Source organism: Takifugu rubripes, chromosome 7 (assembly GCF_901000725.2).
Source record: "Takifugu rubripes chromosome 7, fTakRub1.2, whole genome shotgun sequence".
NCBI lineage: Eukaryota > Metazoa > Chordata > Actinopteri > Tetraodontiformes > Tetraodontidae > Takifugu > Takifugu rubripes.
In genome coordinates this window covers 13094203-13113630 of record NC_042291.1, presented here as the reverse complement: position 1 = coordinate 13113630, position 19428 = coordinate 13094203, and the positions used below count along the sequence as shown (strand labels likewise).

The following is a 19428-nucleotide window of genomic DNA, read 5'->3' as shown; positions in this document are numbered from 1 at the left end:
CCAAACTCATTTTTTTACACCTACTGTGACATTTATTGTGAAGGATTAAGATGTTTTTATGCTTTAACAGAGCGACAGGTTTTACGCACTCGTAAAGAGGACGCAAAACGCATGATCACATTTTCTGAGTGATGTCAAATATCTCTCGCTCTCTCTCTCACACACACACACACACACACTCAACGTGGAGACGTTGTTTAGGGCCTTCACAGTAATGTCAGCACTTTGAGTTTATGAATTTGTCAACATTGTAAATCTAAACGGGCATCATTAATAGTTGAAAGGGCAATTAAACTGTTCATGCACCTGATTTATTCACCTCTGAGCAACAGGGATGCTTCACAGTCTCCCTCAGCACTTGTTTACCTCTAAATCACATTTTAAATAGTCAGAACATTGTTTCTGTACATATTTGAGACATTTTCGTAATCAAGTCGCATTGTTCAGTCAGGGACGGAGGAGTTTTCTGATGAATATAACAGCTGACAGGAACAACCAGCACTCAGACCTTCAGCATTGGGCCTGAAATGTGTGAAAGTGCTTGCTGACATAATGTTTATAAAGATGTCAGTCATACAGTATTCATCTTTTGACATGCAGGGGGTATCGGCCCATCCGGGCTGACAGGACAAACCTTTAAGCTTGTTGTTGCTGGGAATTGAGACAGAAATATCTCTGGAGGGGCTGTGTGATGAGTGTCAGCTCTTTCTTCTGCTGCAGGTGTGTGTGTGTGTGTGTGTGTGTGTGTGTGTGTGTGTGTGTGTGTGTGTGTGTGTGTGTTACTGCTGCCAAACACACTGTCTCCAGAGGAACATTTAATGTAACCTACTTAAATTTCAGTGCGGCAGGGAGCTTCGGGCAGGGGAGCCACCGGAGGGTGACCACAGGGGGCCCCCTGATACAATTGCATCCCCCAGAATTGGCCTCCCTTTGAAACATTAGTACATTTTGCTCCCAACAATCATTGTACTTCTTCAAAAAAAAGCTTCATATGTCTTCATAAATCCTTGCACCAATGGCACACCCATGACATCCAACAGCACTCACAGCATCAGGCTACAGGATGTATCATAACAAGAAGGAAGCAGCACTGGATGGAGATGAGGAAGGTAACAAGAATACTCTATTGCAAAGCGGTCTACTTCTCATCATAACCTGATTAGGTCAGGATGTGGTGGTGCTTGCTAGCACTAGCTAGCTAGAATGAGAACTAGCTCATTCAGTGATCTGTTGCAGATGAGACAGTTCAGGGATTTCTATTTAATGGGAATCTCCCAGAGTGCTGCAACATTCACAACCCAGAAAAACAAGACCTGAACTCCTATTTTTCATTGCTTTGCAGCTGATAGAGTTCCTCATTTCCTTGTGTGCCATTAAAACCTCACGCTATGTTTACATCGTCAGTACTTGACTTCAGCCCTTTTTTTCATGTCACTTCCTGTTTCTCATCAGCGTGCCCATAAATGGCTCCATGAGCCTCAAATCCTCTTTGGAGGTTCAAAACCTGACCCCCTTCTGACCCAGCTGGAGTTCCTCCCGGTTTGAAGAGGAGAGTCAGTTTGACCTTTGACCTGTGTGTGTGTGTGAGAGAGAGTGTGTAGGGGGAACTAAGGCGTCTCTTGTGTTTCATGGCGGAGGCATATTTTCTAAGCTGCACTCTGAGAGCATTTTCTGGCCTCATGGCTGATCTGTCGTGGTGTTGGTAAAGGTGTTGGAGACAGAAGGAACACATTCGTGTGAGTGTGTGTGCAAACCAAAAAGGTGACTTTTACAGGAAATTCTACTGCAGCAATTCATATTTAGGAATCTGATCAAGAGATTTCCTACAATGTCCAACCCTTCCAGACAGGGTAACACAGCACAAGCTTTCATTTTGCATTTACTGAGCGCTCTGACCTTATAAATAATGCTGCAGTGGAGCCTTTGTGGACAGTGGAGCCTGCAGAGAGGCAGGCACAGTGTGCTCACAGTTTTCAAAATGCATGAATTCTCTGCCACAAAATCGGGTCTGACTGCCTTCTGGGCTATTCATTCAATTTCACACTCCCACTCGGTTTGTTTGGTGACTTTACTTATCACCTTATTCCATAAGACAGTAAACACGTTCCGCGACCTCAGCCCTCCGTGTTTATTACTGCCGTGAGCAAAACCCAGAGTCGCTGGAGCAGCAGGCCACCAGAATCATCGATCCGTGCTGCTGTTATTCGGCTTCTATCCTTGGAGCAATCTTTTACTGTAGCTTTTCATCAACCACTGCAGGACCATTAGAATCTTTTATGGAGAGATTAAAAATATTATGATGACTTCAGGGCGGACAGTTGATATTTGCGCGTGGACGGTGTGGAAAATTTAGCTTATTTCACGTTTGCGCCAACGCCAATAAATAATGAATGCCGACGGTGGTCCAGCTTTAATTAAGTTAAAGTCTTTTAGAGAACATAACGCATGGTCTAAAAATTCAAAATACACACAAAAAAACCTTTAGAAAAATGAAAGGTCCAAATTATACGCCGATCTCTCTATTTTCAAAAAAATAATATGGTATTATTTTTCGGATGAGGCCATAAAAGAGCGCCCTCGGTGCTGTGAGTTTTATTGGCAATAAAATTTAATTAGAGAGTCACAAAAAGTCATCACTTTTGGGCCGAATCTCAGTGACTAACTCTCAGTGCAGATTTTATCTTTCTGAGTTTAACGTGTTGGTATAGCAAACTGCGTATCTTTTATGGAAATTTGTGTCGATTAAAATCTTACTTCTTTAATTAATAAAGCTTGCTTCTTTTGCAAACATATATTAAAATATTATCAAGCCTTTTTCTGTAGCAAAAATAAAACAATGTAGCGCTGCTTGTTATCACCAATGTAAAGTTTTATTTCCAGACGAAAATATTCTATTCATAGTCCAAATTCATATAAAAAAATAAATTGTGCATCGTCTAAATTGCTGGTTTTGTTTTAACTTACCTTATTTGTGGGACCTAATCATTTATTCCTCGGTGCTACAACAAAATACATAGCCTGGTGTTTAATATGGACAAACGAGGAGATATTTAATAGCTCAGGTTCTGCAGGTCGATAGTTGTGAGTGTTTCTGAGAAAAGGTCAAACGTTTCGGATGATAAAGGCAGGGAACTCTCTGTAGAATCTGAAAAACTCGGTGAGAAAGAGGAGGGTGAGAAAACAGGGAAATCCTGCAAAGGAAGGTCCAGTCCCGGGGAATGACGATTGTCCGCCTCTATTGTTGACGCGCAGTTTGGAACAGTGGGTGCCACGTTTGGAAAATGTTTCAGATTTTTCTCATTGCTGTTCAAAAGGGCTGCGCTCAGGCTTTGGCTCTCCCCATTGTTCCCGTTCAGACATTGCTGGGAAGTGAATTGGTTTTGCTGGAACTGCCTCTCCCTCTCCAGGAGGGTCGCGGCCACGCTGCCGCCCGCCTCCTGCTCGAACTCGTCCTCCGGCTCGTCGTCCAGGCAGGCGTATTTACCCTCACTGTCTCGGTTTTCCTTGCAGTGGGTTTGCCTTTTGTGCTTCATCCTCCTGTTCTGGAACCACACCTTCACCTGCTTCTCTGTTAAATCCAGCAATGCGGCGATCTCCACTCGCCTCGGTCTGCACAGATATTTGTTGAAATGGAACTCCTTCTCCAGCTCCAGGAGCTGGGTGTTGGTGTACGCAGTCCTCAACCGGCGGGATGTTCCTCCGCCGGGACCAACATCTATGGCTTCTGGTGAACCTGTGGAAAAATAGATAATGCGTATCATGAATTAAAAAAAATATCACGAATGTGCGCGGTAAGAAGCAGCTCCGTGTGGAGAAACTTGTGGCAAGCCATGAGCCTGACTGGGAAGATTTATGGGCCGCAGGCAGAATATGACGGTGAACAGAACGGGACGGAGGGTGAAGATTAATGAACATGCCAGCTGCAGACCCGTGTAAAACTAATCTATCACTCTCCATTACTGTCAAACATTAACACTCTTACACTGCATCACAAGCAAGCGCGTTACTTAATGAGATTAAGCATGCTTAAATCAAAATCCTATTCTGGCTTTAAGGGACGCCCACGTTGCACAAGGCCCAAGGATTGCAGCTCCTTGGCGAGAACTCCTGAGACAATGAGGAGCCTTTTACATAGAGGTTATTAATCATCATGTCTTGCCTTGGGGGGAGAAGCAGAGCGGCGAAGCGTCAGGCGCAGCAGCAGCAGCAGAGGCAGTTTGGCTCCTCTTGATGCTTTTCTTCTCCTTCATCCACGGGTACTCCGGGGGGAGCGACGCAGCCTGCAGCGGGCTGCAGCCTCGCAGACTCTGCTTGGAGCGGCTGTGGCGTGGGTGGGTGCCCGGGTTCAGGCCGATGACGGTTTGCTCAAAAGGAGGAGGAATCAGTGTCGAGGGTGAAAGCGCCGAGCTCTTGATTGATGAACTCTGAAACGCATCACCGACGGGGTTAGACAGAGATGTCAGGCACTCGGCGAGCGACGGCTGGCTGTTGATAAAACCGCTTTCTCGCCCAAATTCGTAATTCATCTCCTCCTTCTTCTCTCGAAAGTCCTCTAATTTTAAGCGTTTTAAGCTCCAATCCGGGGTTTAATTTTAAGATGCTAAACAGGTAATAGTCGTATAGGGACCCCTGTGCCATAAACTATTGCTTTCACAAGGATGTGGTTGGAATTAGACCGTGTTGCTTGTCACATGATTAAATCTGCCCAATGACAATTTGAGGTTTTTTTTCCTCTATCAAAAGAAGCCACTGTCCCCTGTGATTGATCGAGAACGTCGGAGAGGTAACGCCTCATTCCGGGGGTAGGGGTTGCTTTATTTACACATTTTTGGGGTCAGTATGTTCACTCACACACACACACACACACACACACACACACACACCTTCTCACTTAGCGCACACCTCCGAAAGGAACCCCAGAAGCCGTCCCTTCTCTGCGCGTCCCCGCGGCCTGCCTCGCCTTCGTGCCGCGTGCGTGGCCGTTTCCTGCGTGCACCGAGCACTCACCTCTGCGCTTCTCGATTCATTTGCATCCCGGGACGCGTCGGCACCCGACCCATCAGTGTCCAGGCGTCACTCCTGAAATGTAACTGAAAAGTTTGCAGTGGAAAGCTGCCGCACACCCAACCAACAACACATGCACCCCTCCCCCAACGCGCCCACCGCACACGCGCGAGAGGAGACGAATTAGTCAGTATATTTCATTTATTTCATTCAAACATTTGGGGGGGGAAAGGAACTTTTATTTACCTCGTATTTATATTATAAATATGCCCTTAATGGTTTACAAAATGTATCTAAAATATATAAAACAATTACCATATTTTTTGCAGTTATCACCATTTAGAAATAATCTCCTTCAGTTTCATTTATAGATCTGCAGTTCAGCAACACTTGAACACTCTCAGATGATTTGCCAGAGCTGTGTGAAGCAGAGGAAAGGTGGGATCTGATGGCTGTTTATTGCTCGGACTCTAAACAAAGACCTCGGTCCCTGAGTGTGATCAATCTTTCACGCCAAAAGGTCTGACAGCTCCCTGCCCTAAGAACACATTTAAAGCATCCAACACTCCCTGGGATCATATAGTGCCTGGACGTGGACCAAGCAAGGTGTGCATAGGACACATTTTCTTTTTGTGGGATTTGTTTAGAGGAGCTGGACGAGACGCGCGGCCGTTACGCACAAGGCGTTTTTGCGCTCCGGCTCGATTATGATTGAGAAATTCATTTATAGACGAAAGTCTGTCGGGTTTTCTCCAACAAAAATGCACAATTCTGGTACAAATATGCGATGAAGATCGGAATTGTTTTGCTTAGTGCTATAGAAACGAACGGAGCAGCTTTTGTTCAGGATCATTTGTCCGCTGAGGTGAGTGGGTGTTGGCTTTCAGGAGAAACGCCATTCAGCCTCACACCTTTAGCTCGGAATGATACTCAGACAAAAGAGAAACATTCTCTGGCCTCTTCGTTTGGTAAAATTTTATATTTATTTAGTTTATTTGTGCACGTTTGAAGACGATCTCATATCATTTCCGGTTCTGACGAAACAAGTCAACATGTAACGTTTAACATAACAAATAGGTAATATAATAATAATAATAATATTCGAAAACACTGGAATTAAAAGAGGTTTGTTAATATATGGATGTAGATTCATTTGTTCTTAATTGAATATAAACTGCTTTTAATCTGAGGTTTTGGCATTACAGCATTCGTCTATACTACTCACCCATGAGTTTCCTATTTCTTCCTGTTAAAAATTAAAGGATAAATTCACGTGTAAATAGAAGTCAAATAAGATGGTAAAATCTTGGATACATTCAGTTCACAATACATGTGCAACGTAAATTATTTGTATTTGCATTTCAAACAGTTCTAGAGGACTTAATGCAATATTTAATGCAATATTTGCGGATAGATTTTAATTCTGCTGTTTGTGATTTGGACAGAGCAGGAGTTAGAGTTTGGTGCTGGCTTTGAACAAGTGCAGTCAGACGACGACGTCTGGACCGGCGCGTTTCCCGTCTGTTCGGAGACAACAGGAGACATCTGGGAGGCAAGAGGGCCAAACGTGCAGCCACCGACCCACTGCAGCATGCTTTATATGGGACACATCGCACGCATGTCTTTCGTTTATATTTATTACATTTAATATACATATAACTGTTATTTTCAAACCTGTAAAGGTAGACATGACTCTTGATCTCCCTGAAATACGTTTTTAATTCTATATAAATAAACAGAAGTTTCTAAATTATTTATGGCTGCTGTATCATATATCACACCATATTGTGTTGGAATGAATCCTGTGTTGCCCTTCTGGAAAAACAATTGTGTGTGTGTGTGTTTGTGTGTGTGTGTGTGTGTGTGTGTGTTTGCCAAAGCATTACAGTTTTATTTATTGTGCCCTCGCCGTATTCATCAGAAGATTTGACAGATACTTGAGGCGCGTTTAGGAGCTGCAAATCAAGGTGTTGCGTGCGTCTGTGCGCGTGTAAACACCGCGAGGACTAAAAATAAGCGGTAACGCACACTCCTTCTGGAGGGCTTAAGATCACTCAGATTGAAACGGTTAAATATGGCGTAATGGCAATGAGGTAAGAACAAGAGCTACCGTCAATTAAATGGCTTCTTCAGAAGCTAAACATTCCCTGAATAATTTGTAAATTCCACCAATAACGCAGGACCACCAAGGAACTGACTAGTAAACGCCAAACTAATGATTCCGGGAAAAAAAGGAAGCACGTATTGTGATCAAATGGCTGTTATGAAGCTACGACTGCGCCGAATAACAACACAGCAGAAATAAATATCCACACAGCAAATAATGAGAGTGTGTTGGGGCTCATTCCCATGTGCTGCTGATTTTCGCGTCTCTTCACGCCCTCCTCTGTCACCGGTGGTGTCATGTGATGTGATGTATCGGGGTCAGGAAAGGTCACGCTACAAGCAGCATCCAAGCAACTTTCTACTTTTCCTGCACAAATGCTGCTCTAGAGGCTACATTATCAAGGAGAACATGCACGGGTACCACGCAGGAACTTCATCTACGTGCACCGTTCAGGGGACGAAAGCCCCTGTTTTATTAACCTTCTGTTAATAAAGTGTATCAATGTCAGCAGAAGATTATCGTTTTTCGGGGGCGAGGGTGCAACAAAATGGAACAAATGCTTTTAAAAGTTATGAGATGGAAATTATGTGAGTTTAATGTCGAAATAAGTGATGAAAACCGCGACGGTGAAGGAAACAGGGAAGGGCAGGAAGGTGGGGGAAGTGATCTGTCAAGTTCGTATTCGTGGGAATCCAACATTCTCCTGCTTTTAGCTGCCCCCACTGCTGACATGTGTGTGCAGGCTTGTGCGGACGTTTTAGCATCTTCGACCACAGGGTAATATTCCTCACAGTGGAGGTTTAATGTTGAGCCTTTATCTCGGATGCTGCAATGTGAAGTGATGATAAACTGCAGAGTTGAGTCGTATGTACACTAAACATACAGCTGGTGTCGATTTGTAACACGCAGGTAGTCGTGGTGTTGCGTGAAGGCGTCACCGCAGGCGACTGACGTTTTTCAGACGAGCCGCTGCCTCCCCCTGCTGGCGACAACTAGAACAGCACTACACAAACGAGTCGAGATTTTAAAAAAACATTGCGGATTCCTCATCAGCAGAATTCTGTGGTTTATCTGGGTTCACATGCACTCTTTCCCCATTCCCCACATTGTCTTAACAAGCAAACCAACTAAACCGATTTATCTATATTTGCAATTAAGATTAAAGTGGATTGTTGATCACACTTAACTGCAATATTCCGCATCACGCCGATGATATCTGCTGGCTGGACGAGACAAGACAATAAAAGGAGGTTTCTGCACTGACACACACTAATAGCTGTGCTGCATGATGTCGTAAAGTAATTAAACCGTCTCAAGCAGACTCATCTACAACCCTGTGTGTGTGTGCGTGTGTGTGTGTGTGTGTGTGTGTGACAATTGCAGATATCTTTCATGCCCGAGGCTCACTAAAAACACTGTTTTACTGCTGTCACAGATCCTCTACGTGCTTTGCTGTTATCGCAGCTTATAAACAGCTGATTCTGCGGGGGCATCTGGTTCGGTTTGCAAGTTTACGTGTATTTTAAGCAGCGTGGGCTCCTGCAGCCTGGATTTTAAAATGTTAAATTGGTTTTGATTTGCTGGCGTTTCTCTAAAGTACTTTGGGTTTTGACGTTTTCATGCAACTGTTGTTTCTCAACGTTATTTGTATCATTTCAAACACGAAGTCTTAAATTCTAAATAATAATAATAACGTTAAAATGAATCGTGGTTTCATTAACAATGATACTCAAATATATTTTACGAAGGCGTAAATCGAGAGTAGTAACGCGAATATTCAACAAAAATGCAGCAGGCTTCCAATGGATTTTAGATATGTTTTCAAAGGTAAAATCTCTTGAATTGTATAAACAAGGGAGTGCTATTATTGAATTTATCTAACTGATTACTATGTTGTTTATTCCATATGTCGTATTCGTACTTTCTTTTTTTTTTAAAGAAAATCTAATCCGATTTTTAGGTTCCATACAAACTACTTTATTTACTCTGAGAGCAGGAACGATGAGGTATTTGAAACGTCCACAGTGATTTCACAAATGGATCAAAAGCTTATGGTTATAAAACATCTATATTAGAAAAAAATCAATAACTTAAACAACGAAAATAGGTAGCCGAAAGACATTCAGGTAGTTAAGGATTACGTCATGCAAACAACTATCATTCCCTATATCTGTGCGTAAAACACAACACCGAATTCCGACAAGACGCTCTGTCCTCTCAAACATGTTACAGACATCACCAAAAATATCCAGCATCACCTAAAGCACACAAAGTTTACAGCAACACATGTAACAGGTAAGGAATATTAGAGGAGAGGGGGGCCTCCTTCGCCTCTCCACCCCCATTTTCAGCCCCCCCCCCCCCCCCCCCCCCCCCCCCGACTGTAATCCAGCATCAGCTCCGAGTTAGCTGTCCCTCCGCCGGTCTTTATTCTCTTTCTTCATCTTCATCCTGCGGTTCTGAAACCAGATTTTCACCTGTCTCTCGGTCAAATGCAGCAGTCTGGCCACCTCGTATCTACGGTCCCGGGGGAGATACATGTTGAAGAGGAATTCCTTTTCCAGTTCGAGGATCTGGTGCTTCGTGTAGGGGCACCGTTTTTTTCTGGTGGGTTTTGCGTGAAGCCAGTTGGACGAAGGGTTATCTGGAAACAAGGCAGGTCAAAAGCAGGAGACAGGGCGGTGAATAAAAGAAACACATCTTATATTGTTTCTTTATTCCCCCACCCCCCCATTGACTCTATGTATTTCAAAGCCCGCCATTATTGTGTGTCTCAGAATTTCTTTTAGCCAACAGATTTCCTACAATGGGAGAAGTCTGTGGCATCACTTCCTCCACATGCAAGTCAAACCATCTATATGATTCTATAGACTGACACTAATAAAGAGAGCAGCGTCTTACTCACTCGCGTCTCTTTCCCTCGTCTCCTCTGCGGTTTTGTCTCCTTTGAGTGCTTTATCCGTGGATGTGCTTTCGCAGGGAATCTTTGCGATGGTCGCATCGTTTCCTATGTCAGACAAAAGAGGTGTGTGCGTCTCCAAAGGTGTACACTCCGCACTCCCAATCAGAGGCTCGGGTTTGATCTCATAATGCATGGTCGCCGAAGGTAAACCCGTCAGACACAGGGACGCGGGATCCAACGCCCAGGAGCGCGTAAACATGCCATCGCTGTCCGCGCTCGTGTAGTGGTGATGGATGTAAGTCGGGGCACCTGGGTTCGGAGGGTGGGTCGTGATGGGACTCCACGATCCGGCGAAAAGGGTGGATTTACCCTGCAAGGGGCACGATTCGTGTCCGCCATATTCGGTGAGCATCGTCTGCTCCACCCCTGCAGCTGATGGGTACCTCGGTGCAATCTCGTCCTGCTCCGAAAGAACGGACGCCTCCGCGTAATAACTCGTCCCCAGCGTCGACATGGCAGAACGGAAGACGGAAATAATGTCGCCTCAGAGTCCTGTAATGTTTCGAAAAACCTCGTTCATTGCGTGCCTTTCTGCACCATCTAGGGGACCAGTGCGTCCAGCAAGTTGAACCTTGCCCAAGACTGGATAGGGCGCCCCAAACACGTGACCGTGGGACAGAACAATAAATAATAAATCAGCCTGCTGCTCAACTCAATGGCCACCATCCCCCTTCCCCCCCACCACCATATTTTAATAGCAAATTCGCGCGCATTTATTGGGGAAAATATGACTTTTTATAAGCTATAAAGGTTATGATTTTTGTCAGGAGATTATGTTGGTTTAATCGAACGTGGTTGCGATAAAGGCAGCGAGGGGAGCACTGCGTTCAACTTTAAAGCTCCCATTTGTGAAATAATCGAAGAACTTCACTTAATTCTTATTCATAAAATTTTAATGGGATGATTTACACTGTAAAATAAAACCCTTATAAAAATGAATAGCGCTCGACTCCAAAGGAAGGGGGAAATCATCTGTATCCGCTAGCTGGAGCAGTCTAACGGGAACAAAAACTTAAACAAAAATCCAGTCAAAGAAGGGCAGATTCCAGGGTGCACATTATGTGTCTGCAGGGTTGTGGGACTCCTTTGAAGACAAAACTGAAAGCGGAGTGAGGCTATTTAGGTGCTATATAACAGTCCGTTTTATCACGGGCAATTGAGTTGTTTTTCTTTAGGTTACAACCTGGCTGTCTAAGCTAAATATCACCAATAAAGTTCAGCTTTTGTGTCCCTTTTCTTGCCGAGGCAGACGCATCCGGCATTTCCTACGGCGAAGCAACTGGCAGACTGCAATGATCATAACCGAGGCCTTGTCCTGCAGTCCTTTCCTCCTCTGCTGGACACACGCAAGCCTTAATCCTTTCACACAGCCTTCGTCTTTACTTCCTGCTGTTCAGATCACGTAGAGACGCGCCACGTCCTACGCTCTTAAATTACCAGCCATAATTTTTGGCCGAAGACTGCATGTTATCATGTCTGTTGTGTAATAGAAATCCTTCCAAAAGGAAAAACTAAAAGAAATACTAATAGTAATGATAATAATAAGAACACCGCCGCGTTCAGTTTTTCATGTCGCGATGAATTTTACTGAGGTAATTAAGGCAGTGTCCTGTTGTGGGAGAAATATTAGAACCCAACAACATGAGACTACCTAAACCACACAACAGCTCACTCTCCTCTTCGACAACAGCTGCTCTCGTGTGTTGGTAGTTGGATTTTTAAAAGTAATAGTAATGGTAATAATAATTTCCCAAACCTGTTGAAAAATGAATCAGAATTATATAGAAACGCGCAATGCGTAAATGCGCAAAAGACAGTGTTTGACTTAATGCGTATTTTTAAAAGTTTTATTTCTTTTTCTATTACACGTGGTACTATTTAACACGTTAAAATATATCATTATAGTGCTGTATTATCAAGCCGTTAATTGTTGAAATGATACGATTTCATTTCATAACAATATTAAAGGTCAGATGTTCAAAACGAAGAGCACCAAATGTTTTAGAGGCCAAAATACAAAAACAAAACATCCTGCTTACAATATTACTCATATTTACTACACAAATTGGAGTTATTCAATAAAATCTTCGTCGCCGAGCAACGCGCACATATTTCGCTTGGAATGAAATAGAAACCCTGACCTTGCATGGATTGTTTTATTAATTTTACCAGCAAAAAAATGTGCAAATATTCACCAGAGCTCTCATGTTTCAGCGGTTACACAAGGGCCTGGGTGGACGTGTAACACATATGTTTCCATATTTGTTACAACAAACATGTTTCCAAACGATTAGTCCAGCATGCAAGTTCCAACGGTTCACTTTGAAGCCTGCAGCTCGGGAGCACTTTAAAGAAGATGGGGTCAACCTCATATTTGTAGCAATTTATAAATACACATTCACGACAACAGCGACGCGAAAATAAACAACAGTGAATAAGTTAACACGAGGGTCCATTTTGACATTCTCACATTGGGTGGCGAGGCTTTATACAGGCGCCCTGCCATGGATGGAGGAGGGCCACAGGCTCAGGCAGTCTCAGGAGAAGCTAAAGCTGTTGGAGAGCTCTCGGATTCTGTTCTCTCGGGTCATTTTTTTCAGTTTCATCCGCCTGTTTTGGAACCAGATTTTGACCTGCCGGTCGGTGAGGTGCACGCTGCGGCTGATCTCCAGACGGCGCTCCCTCGTCAAGTACATGTTGAAGAGGAACTCCTTCTCCAGCTCCAAAGTCTGGTGCTTGGTGTAGGGGCAACGCTTCTTTCGACCGCTCTTAGCCGTGAGCCAGTTAGCCGCAGTTTCATTTTTTCCATCTCCTGTGATGACAAAAATACAGGACAATAGCCAGCGGTTGTGGTGCAGAATGAGGATCTTTCGAGTAAATTATAGAGTAATAAACATTCAAAACGTAAAATTAATATGGACGTGGACTGCCCAACATGTGTGTGTGTGTATGTGCGTGCGTGTAGCCGAATAATGATGATTAAAAAAAACTTTGAACCACATATATGTCGTCTATTTAATTGTCCCATCTTACGCACAGGAATAAACCCATACTGGGATGGCTTTTAAGAAGAGCTTTTCTACTTTTAAGCTCCAGTCAATGGGAGCAGGATTTTAAGGCATTAAATACAGTCCAAAGAGAGCTAGAACGTGTATAAATAATTGTTTCTGCGCACTATAAACCAGATACGTGAACACGTATGTTTAAAAATGGATGTCTACCCCCTACAGAATTCTTTTTTTTTTTTTTTACACAAATCCTATAACGTGTGCCGATTATTCACCTTTGCCAGACTTTTCTGGACACTCCAGGCTGGGCGTCTCAGCGGGTTCGGGGGAGGACGAGCCTTCCGAGGAGAGGCGGCTGTCCTCCTCTCTGACCGGGACGCAGGGCGCGCAGACAGGCGACTCCTCTCGGTTCGCCCTCTGCTCCGGCTCAGCGGAGGCAGCCTGGCGATGGGACGACCGGCTGTCGGGGCGGGCAGATTGTTGCAGGGTAAAGTGATCAGTGTTCGGATGGGCGTCGTGGTAGTGCCTCGACGACGCGTATGTCTGAGAAAGACGGAAATAGCCAGGCACCGGAAAGGTGCTGGTCACTGGACACGATGACGCCGAGTAGGAAATGTCATCCACTGTTGCTCCTTTAGGACATTTGTCAGACTCGTACAGGCAATACGTGCTCTCCTCTTTTATATTCGGTGAGAATGAACACTGAGCCATGTGCTGACCTCTGGGTTGATCAACCCGACAGGGTCTGGACGCTTCCAGCCACGTCTCCATCCCCTGGACGTAGGGAGCTGGCGAGGAGATAACGCTTTGGGCGCTCGGCTCGTTGCGCTTACCGATCCCCGGGAAACATGAGCCTCCGGAGAGTCCATACGAAAATTCCGACCCCGGTGGCAGATACACGCCGTTACTTTGGTAGTATGAACCGCTGTCGGGTCTCACGTTGATCAGGGAGTCCACAAAAAACGAATTTCCAGCCTGGTTGTTGGGGCATGTCATCTTTGTGGTATAATTTGTCGGAGGATGAAGATAGCCCTTTCTGGCTGACATTTCTTGTGCAAAACATTGCTGAATAATTACTGATACTCACGCTTCTGACTGTAGCCTGCAGCCAATTAAAACACTAGGCGGCTATAGACTCCTCCCAACCCGCCCAGGCTGATCCACTGTGTCGTATATTTTGTTTGGTCTGTATAGAAAAACCTGGAGGAATGTTGAGCATCAGAAGGATTTTTTATCATAAAATCCACCTTCACTATCACACGTTCAGCCCCGATCAGCAGCCCAGAGCCGCACATAACAACGCCCACATTTGACAATTCAGTTGTTGAAAGCTGTCCCTAACAATTATGCACAATGCGTGGCTTTATGGCCAGTTTTACAGCACTGTAAAAATGAAGGGTTCTGGGGGTGCCCCCAAGAACCAGCGCGCATCAAAACAAAATGTGAATCCTTCTTTCAGGCGATGCTCCAAATGAACGTTTATTGGATAAATGAACAAAAACTTGGCTAAACCAGTCCCGACTTAGTCGGGCCTGTTGAGAATCTTTGGGTGCAGCAGTGTTTGCGTCCAGACACGTTTTTACTGCAAATGCTGTGTTGGGTGTTTATAAAGGTGGCGCAGGCACACTGAAGTTGAGGGCCAGAGGAGAACAATGCCCTGGAGCTGCATTTTTCCTTCTTAATGGTCACCTAACAGCCATATTGGAAAGCCTGTTAGAATTCCAGTTCCATACTGAGCAGATTGGTAACTATTAACAATCCCTGTGGGGTTTATTTTCGTACGGTTTCTCTTAATAAATGGAATGAAAAACACATTGTTACAATAAGATGCTTAGTCTCATTTTTAAATGAGATTATATTTTGCTGAACATACTTTAGTTTTTTTTTTTACACTTTTAACTATTTAGTGAGAGAATGAGGAAATTCTATTTGAAGGTATAAATAAATATAGGAACTCAATGCATAGCTAATGGAGGGGATTGGCTATCTCAAAAGGAAATTACTGATCGACACGTATGCTTCATTTAGAATAATTGTGTTTGTTTGTTGAGTCAAATTCGAGCGTTATTTCTAAGTTTATGCTTTTTTTTAAATAAAAAAAGTCACGAATCCACCAGTAACCTTCCCGCGTTCACCAGGGTTAAGAGTTTTGTAACACAGACTCAGATTTAAGTCATCATAAAAACGTCTCCAAAGGTGGGTCCACGCTGAAATACAACATCGACCACCTCCATTTTCCTATAGGTCTGGAGCCATAAAGTCTAGAAATTAGAGCTACAGTTTATGTACAGCCATTTGAAATGGCGTCAAACTGCAGTCTCGTCTCCGAAAATGATAATAACCATTAATCCCGCTTGATATTACCTGAAATATTTCAGTTTCTGCTCTCGATGCTTCATCATATATTTAATTTATTTATTCATTGAGTCGGTTTTTTTTCTTGTTGTAGTTTCTTCCATTTTTAAATGATCTTTAAATGTTTGTGCCTGCGTATAGAGGCTTAAAAAGGGCCGCTGAGATATGTCACAAATCTTGATTCCAAACGATTAGTTGCTGAAGGTTCGCAGCAGCTGCCCTTTTGTTGGATTAAGTGCGGATTCATTAAAACTGTATATTGATTCTAAAACTTTGTGAGGCCCAAATTGCGTGAAGTATAGGTCCCTGATCACATTTCCTCTGGCGTATTAGTCAGTCCGGCTCTGTTGGCGAAAGCTGCAACACGAGAATATGCAGTAAATCTGATCCTTAGAAGAATCAAAAGTCTTTCCTTGTGTTCCACTGATGCATCGCGCCATCAGACGTGCAATATTGGAGGAAATGAAGGGAAATCAACACGTCCACCTCCTCAGAGCGCGCAATAGATCCTAATAGAGTTGTGAAACGCACAGCATAATATATTTGCCTACCTTAGCAGTGGAATCCAGAAATGGTGACAATTTATGTCATCTGAGCGTCGGGACATTCTTCTTTTTATATCTCAATTCGCGGCAATGACATTGATCTGAGGGGCGCCACCCAGTGGGCGAATAGGGAGATGGCATCAGCCAAAGCGGAGGATTCCTGCTATGGTGGGATGCAGAGACAAATGACGCTGGGAAGTTCTGGGCGCACAGGTTTTCAACCTCTCAGTCACAGTTAATAACCTTGGTCGCAGACGCTTTATTGCGCTGCTCTCCAAATGCTTCAGACGAGTCCGCGTTTTATGGCCAAGTTACTGGAGCAACTGGGAGGATGTGCAGCCATCAGGGCGGAATTCCTCGGAACCTCACAGGATGCACGCAGTAAGGAAGGCATCAGGGGCCTTATTGGATTAGGGCAGGCCAATTCAAGCTGGTTTCAGTTGCCTGGTGGTCGATACTGACCCACCTGATCCCGATTTTTACGCATGTTTATTTATTTATTTAGCATCAAACAGACTAAATGCAAACCTCAATTAAAGGTCGGTGTTTGTGGTATCCATTTAAATCGAAACACTTAATGGTTTTAGTAGTGTCTAGAATTCATAACCGTCTTTATTTATCCCATATCACTGGTGTCAAAGGGTGAAATTAATATCGTCTTTCAATGAGGTGAGCACATTCTCACAGATTGATCTTTGCAAATAGGGCTCCTTAAATGTGCGTTCAAACCAGTGCTGCGTACCAGCAATGGTGGAAAATCAACCTTTAAATGAAGGAACTCTTTGTAATGGATATCAAATAACATCTGCAGTAGATCGCATTTCCATGAGGGAAGAAAAAGCATTACGCCTCTTACGCAGCCTGCGTATATAAAAGCAAATGTAGGATTATATTTCCTTCAGGCTTTCCTTTTATCAGCAGTTTGCGTTCAAGGATAATCCAATTTAACGACCAAGAGCTCAACAAAAGGGGGCTGCAGCAGGGGTCAGACACAGATGTGGGATATCTCTGAAAAATCAGCCCTAAAGAGCGTGAAATAGAAGAACCAACCTTGCATGTTCTCAATATCTGATTTGTAATTTTGTGTCAAACGAGGCGGTCAGACGTCCATGTAATACCATACACACACACACACACACACACACACACACACACTCACACACTCACACACACAGACACACACACACAGCAGTTTCCGTTCATGTGTTGTATTTAAACCAAGTGAAAAAAGTCAGAAACACGAAGATGATCCGGGATCAAGGCTTCCATAGTTCCGTAAATGTGGGGAAACAAGCACACAAAACAAATGAAGCTCTTATTTTAAGATTAAGAGAATCTTGCTGCACGTCTGGCTCCCTGCGTCGGCGCGATCTGGGCGCCAACACCAAACAGGGGCAAGAAAAATAGCTGACAATCGAGTAAGCACAAAAGCAATAATAATAATAATAATAATAATAATAATAATAATAATAATAATAATAATAATAATAATAATGGCAGGAGTGATTCATGGCTGTAAAATTCGTCCTCAGGTGAATTTATATGATGGAGGTTGTGTGTCAGCGACGGTCTTTGAAGTCTTTGTTGTATTTTATAGCAGGGGGTTCGCAGTAAAGTACTGTAAACGGTCTCTGTTGAGTTTCTTCTCCTTCATCCGCCGGTTCTGAAACCAGATTTTGACCTGGCGATCTGTCAAATTGAGCATCCGTGAGAGCTGCAGACGCTTCTCTTTGTTGATGTAAACGCTGAAAAAGAACTCCCTCTCCAGCTCCCTAATCTGGTACTTCGTGTACGGACACCTCTTCTTGCGCGCCCTCTGGCCACCTGAGAGATGAACATATAAAGACAAAAGTCATCATTTCCATATCATGGAACAACTTTAAAATCCGTATACAATTTCCTCTTGACGGGATGGTGTAACATGAGCTTTGGAGTTCAAGGGTTCCCCCTGCTTTCAGGCCCACAGCACCAAGATTTGTAAACAACGTCTGGACCTGATAGGGGAGGCTGTTGGACAAAAGGGATTACGTAGGAAAACTTACAGAAAACTGTAAAATTAAAGTTTGACAAAGTCTAAAAGAGGGGGCTCAAGCAGGATGAGTATCATGTATCTGATATCTGTAACGGATGCACTTGAATTCTGCGTGCGCAAAGAGTAATTCTGTTGTGGGACAAATTTAATGGAAAGAGTTCATTTATATCCTCGTAAAGCTCGTGAGTTTGTAAATATTTATCTGTAAGGAAGCAAAGTTTAAACGTACATCTAGTCCGAAGTCAAAGGGAAATTCTCAAGGGCGGAAAAACAAGTAAATAAATGAAGTGATGATATAGATGGCCTGTGTTGGACTAAATAAATGAAAACAATTAATCTACAATATTTTATGTGTCACGTAGGTGACAAATTAAATGGGATTGGTGGTTTGGGACAAGAACGGAACTGAACATTTATGCAGTCACATATCAGTCTTCTGATGTGAGTTTCCATAGGTTTACAGGCTCGAAATCAATAAATACATATTTGTAGACAACCTCGAACCTAACGCCGAGGTCTTCACGGCCAATTTCAATTCCAAGCACGTGATCTTGCAGTTTATAACATAGTTTTGTTAGGGTAAATCGGCAGGCCTTCCATAAACCTTACGCGCTTATAAAACAGCATATAAAAGCTTTAAGAGCAATGTGCTGGATCGTTCCGTGCACGGAGCGGGACCGTACTCACCGCTGCCTCTGCTCTGCTTCTCCTCGCTGTGGCCGGAGGACGATTTGGGGCTGAAGCTCTCCGCCGAGTCGGAGCCCGCCTGCGCTGATGCGGGGCTCGTTTTGGCTGCCTGTCTGTCCGCGTCCGCTGCGTGTGCCGTCGGCGTCGCGCTGCCCTCAGAGCTCCCATAGGCGGTGTCGAAGAACTGGTCGAACGCCTGCGGCAGCACGCCGTTCCGGCCAACGCTGCCATAGAAGCCGGGCGTGTGGTTTGAGGAGCCGGGGTGACCACCGCCGCCGCCGCCGCCGGAGGAACTGCCTTTCACCAGGATCTCTCCGCCCCTCGGTGTGGGGCTCGTCCAGCCGTCCCTGTGCACGATGTCCTCGGTGTAGCAATGTGACAGGCTGCCCCTGCTGTGATGCCATTTATTGGAGGTATCAATCCCATAGTCTCTGAAAGCCACATCTCTCACGGACGGGACCTGTGGCAGTGCTGTGGACTGGTAAGGGTATGTCATAGGGCAAGTGGACTGGTTCTGAGTTAAATAATGAGGGAGACCCGAGAAGTCGGCTCCGGAGACGTAGTAAGTGCAGCTCGGTAGATACATATTGGAGGCAGTGATGCGCTCATCAAAATCCATATTTCGCGGTGGAAACGTCCTACAATATTCCTCGCATAGTTCCTCCGCGGCGCTGTGCTCCGACCACTTTGAGGCGGACTGGTGGAGCAGAAAACCTTAGACGCGCAAG

The 19428-nt window shown here is 44.3% G+C and overlaps 4 protein-coding genes and 1 long non-coding RNA gene across 5 annotated transcripts; 1 reads left to right on the top strand and 4 right to left on the bottom strand.

The window, feature by feature from the left end:
* Nucleotides 1-2845: 2845 nt before the first annotated feature.
* hoxa2b (homeobox A2b) lies at nt 2846-4749 on the bottom strand. The gene is made up of 2 exons (XM_003966101.3): nt 4160-4749; nt 2846-3733 (listed from the first exon to the last, which is right to left on the bottom strand). The coding sequence occupies exons 1-2, from the start codon at nt 4524-4526 to the stop codon at nt 3051-3053; spliced, it is 1050 nt and encodes a 349-aa protein (XP_003966150.1). The 5' UTR covers nt 4527-4749; the 3' UTR covers nt 2846-3050.
* Nucleotides 4750-4891: 142 nt separating this feature from the next.
* On the top strand, nt 4892-6754 carry LOC115250536 (uncharacterized). The gene is made up of 3 exons (XR_003889111.1): nt 4892-5190; nt 5364-5869; nt 6450-6754. It is a non-coding gene; the product is annotated as an uncharacterized lncRNA (long non-coding RNA).
* A 2310-nt stretch (nt 6755-9064) lies between these two features.
* Nucleotides 9065-10681, bottom strand: hoxa9b (homeobox A9b). Its single transcript, XM_029838911.1, has 2 exons — nt 10017-10681; nt 9065-9755 (listed from the first exon to the last, which is right to left on the bottom strand). Exons 1-2 carry the CDS (start codon nt 10525-10527, stop codon nt 9517-9519), a joined length of 750 nt encoding a protein of 249 aa, XP_029694771.1. The 5' UTR covers nt 10528-10681; the 3' UTR covers nt 9065-9516.
* Nucleotides 10682-12210: 1529 nt separating this feature from the next.
* On the bottom strand, nt 12211-14267 carry hoxa10b (homeobox A10b). The gene is made up of 2 exons (XM_003966103.3): nt 13357-14267; nt 12211-12885 (listed from the first exon to the last, which is right to left on the bottom strand). The coding sequence occupies exons 1-2, from the start codon at nt 14126-14128 to the stop codon at nt 12611-12613; spliced, it is 1047 nt and encodes a 348-aa protein (XP_003966152.2). The 5' UTR covers nt 14129-14267; the 3' UTR covers nt 12211-12610.
* A 2300-nt stretch (nt 14268-16567) lies between these two features.
* hoxa11b (homeobox A11b) lies at nt 16568-19428 on the bottom strand. Its single transcript, XM_003966104.2, has 2 exons — nt 18701-19428; nt 16568-17805 (listed from the first exon to the last, which is right to left on the bottom strand). The coding sequence occupies exons 1-2, from the start codon at nt 19317-19319 to the stop codon at nt 17573-17575; spliced, it is 852 nt and encodes a 283-aa protein (XP_003966153.2). The 5' UTR covers nt 19320-19428; the 3' UTR covers nt 16568-17572.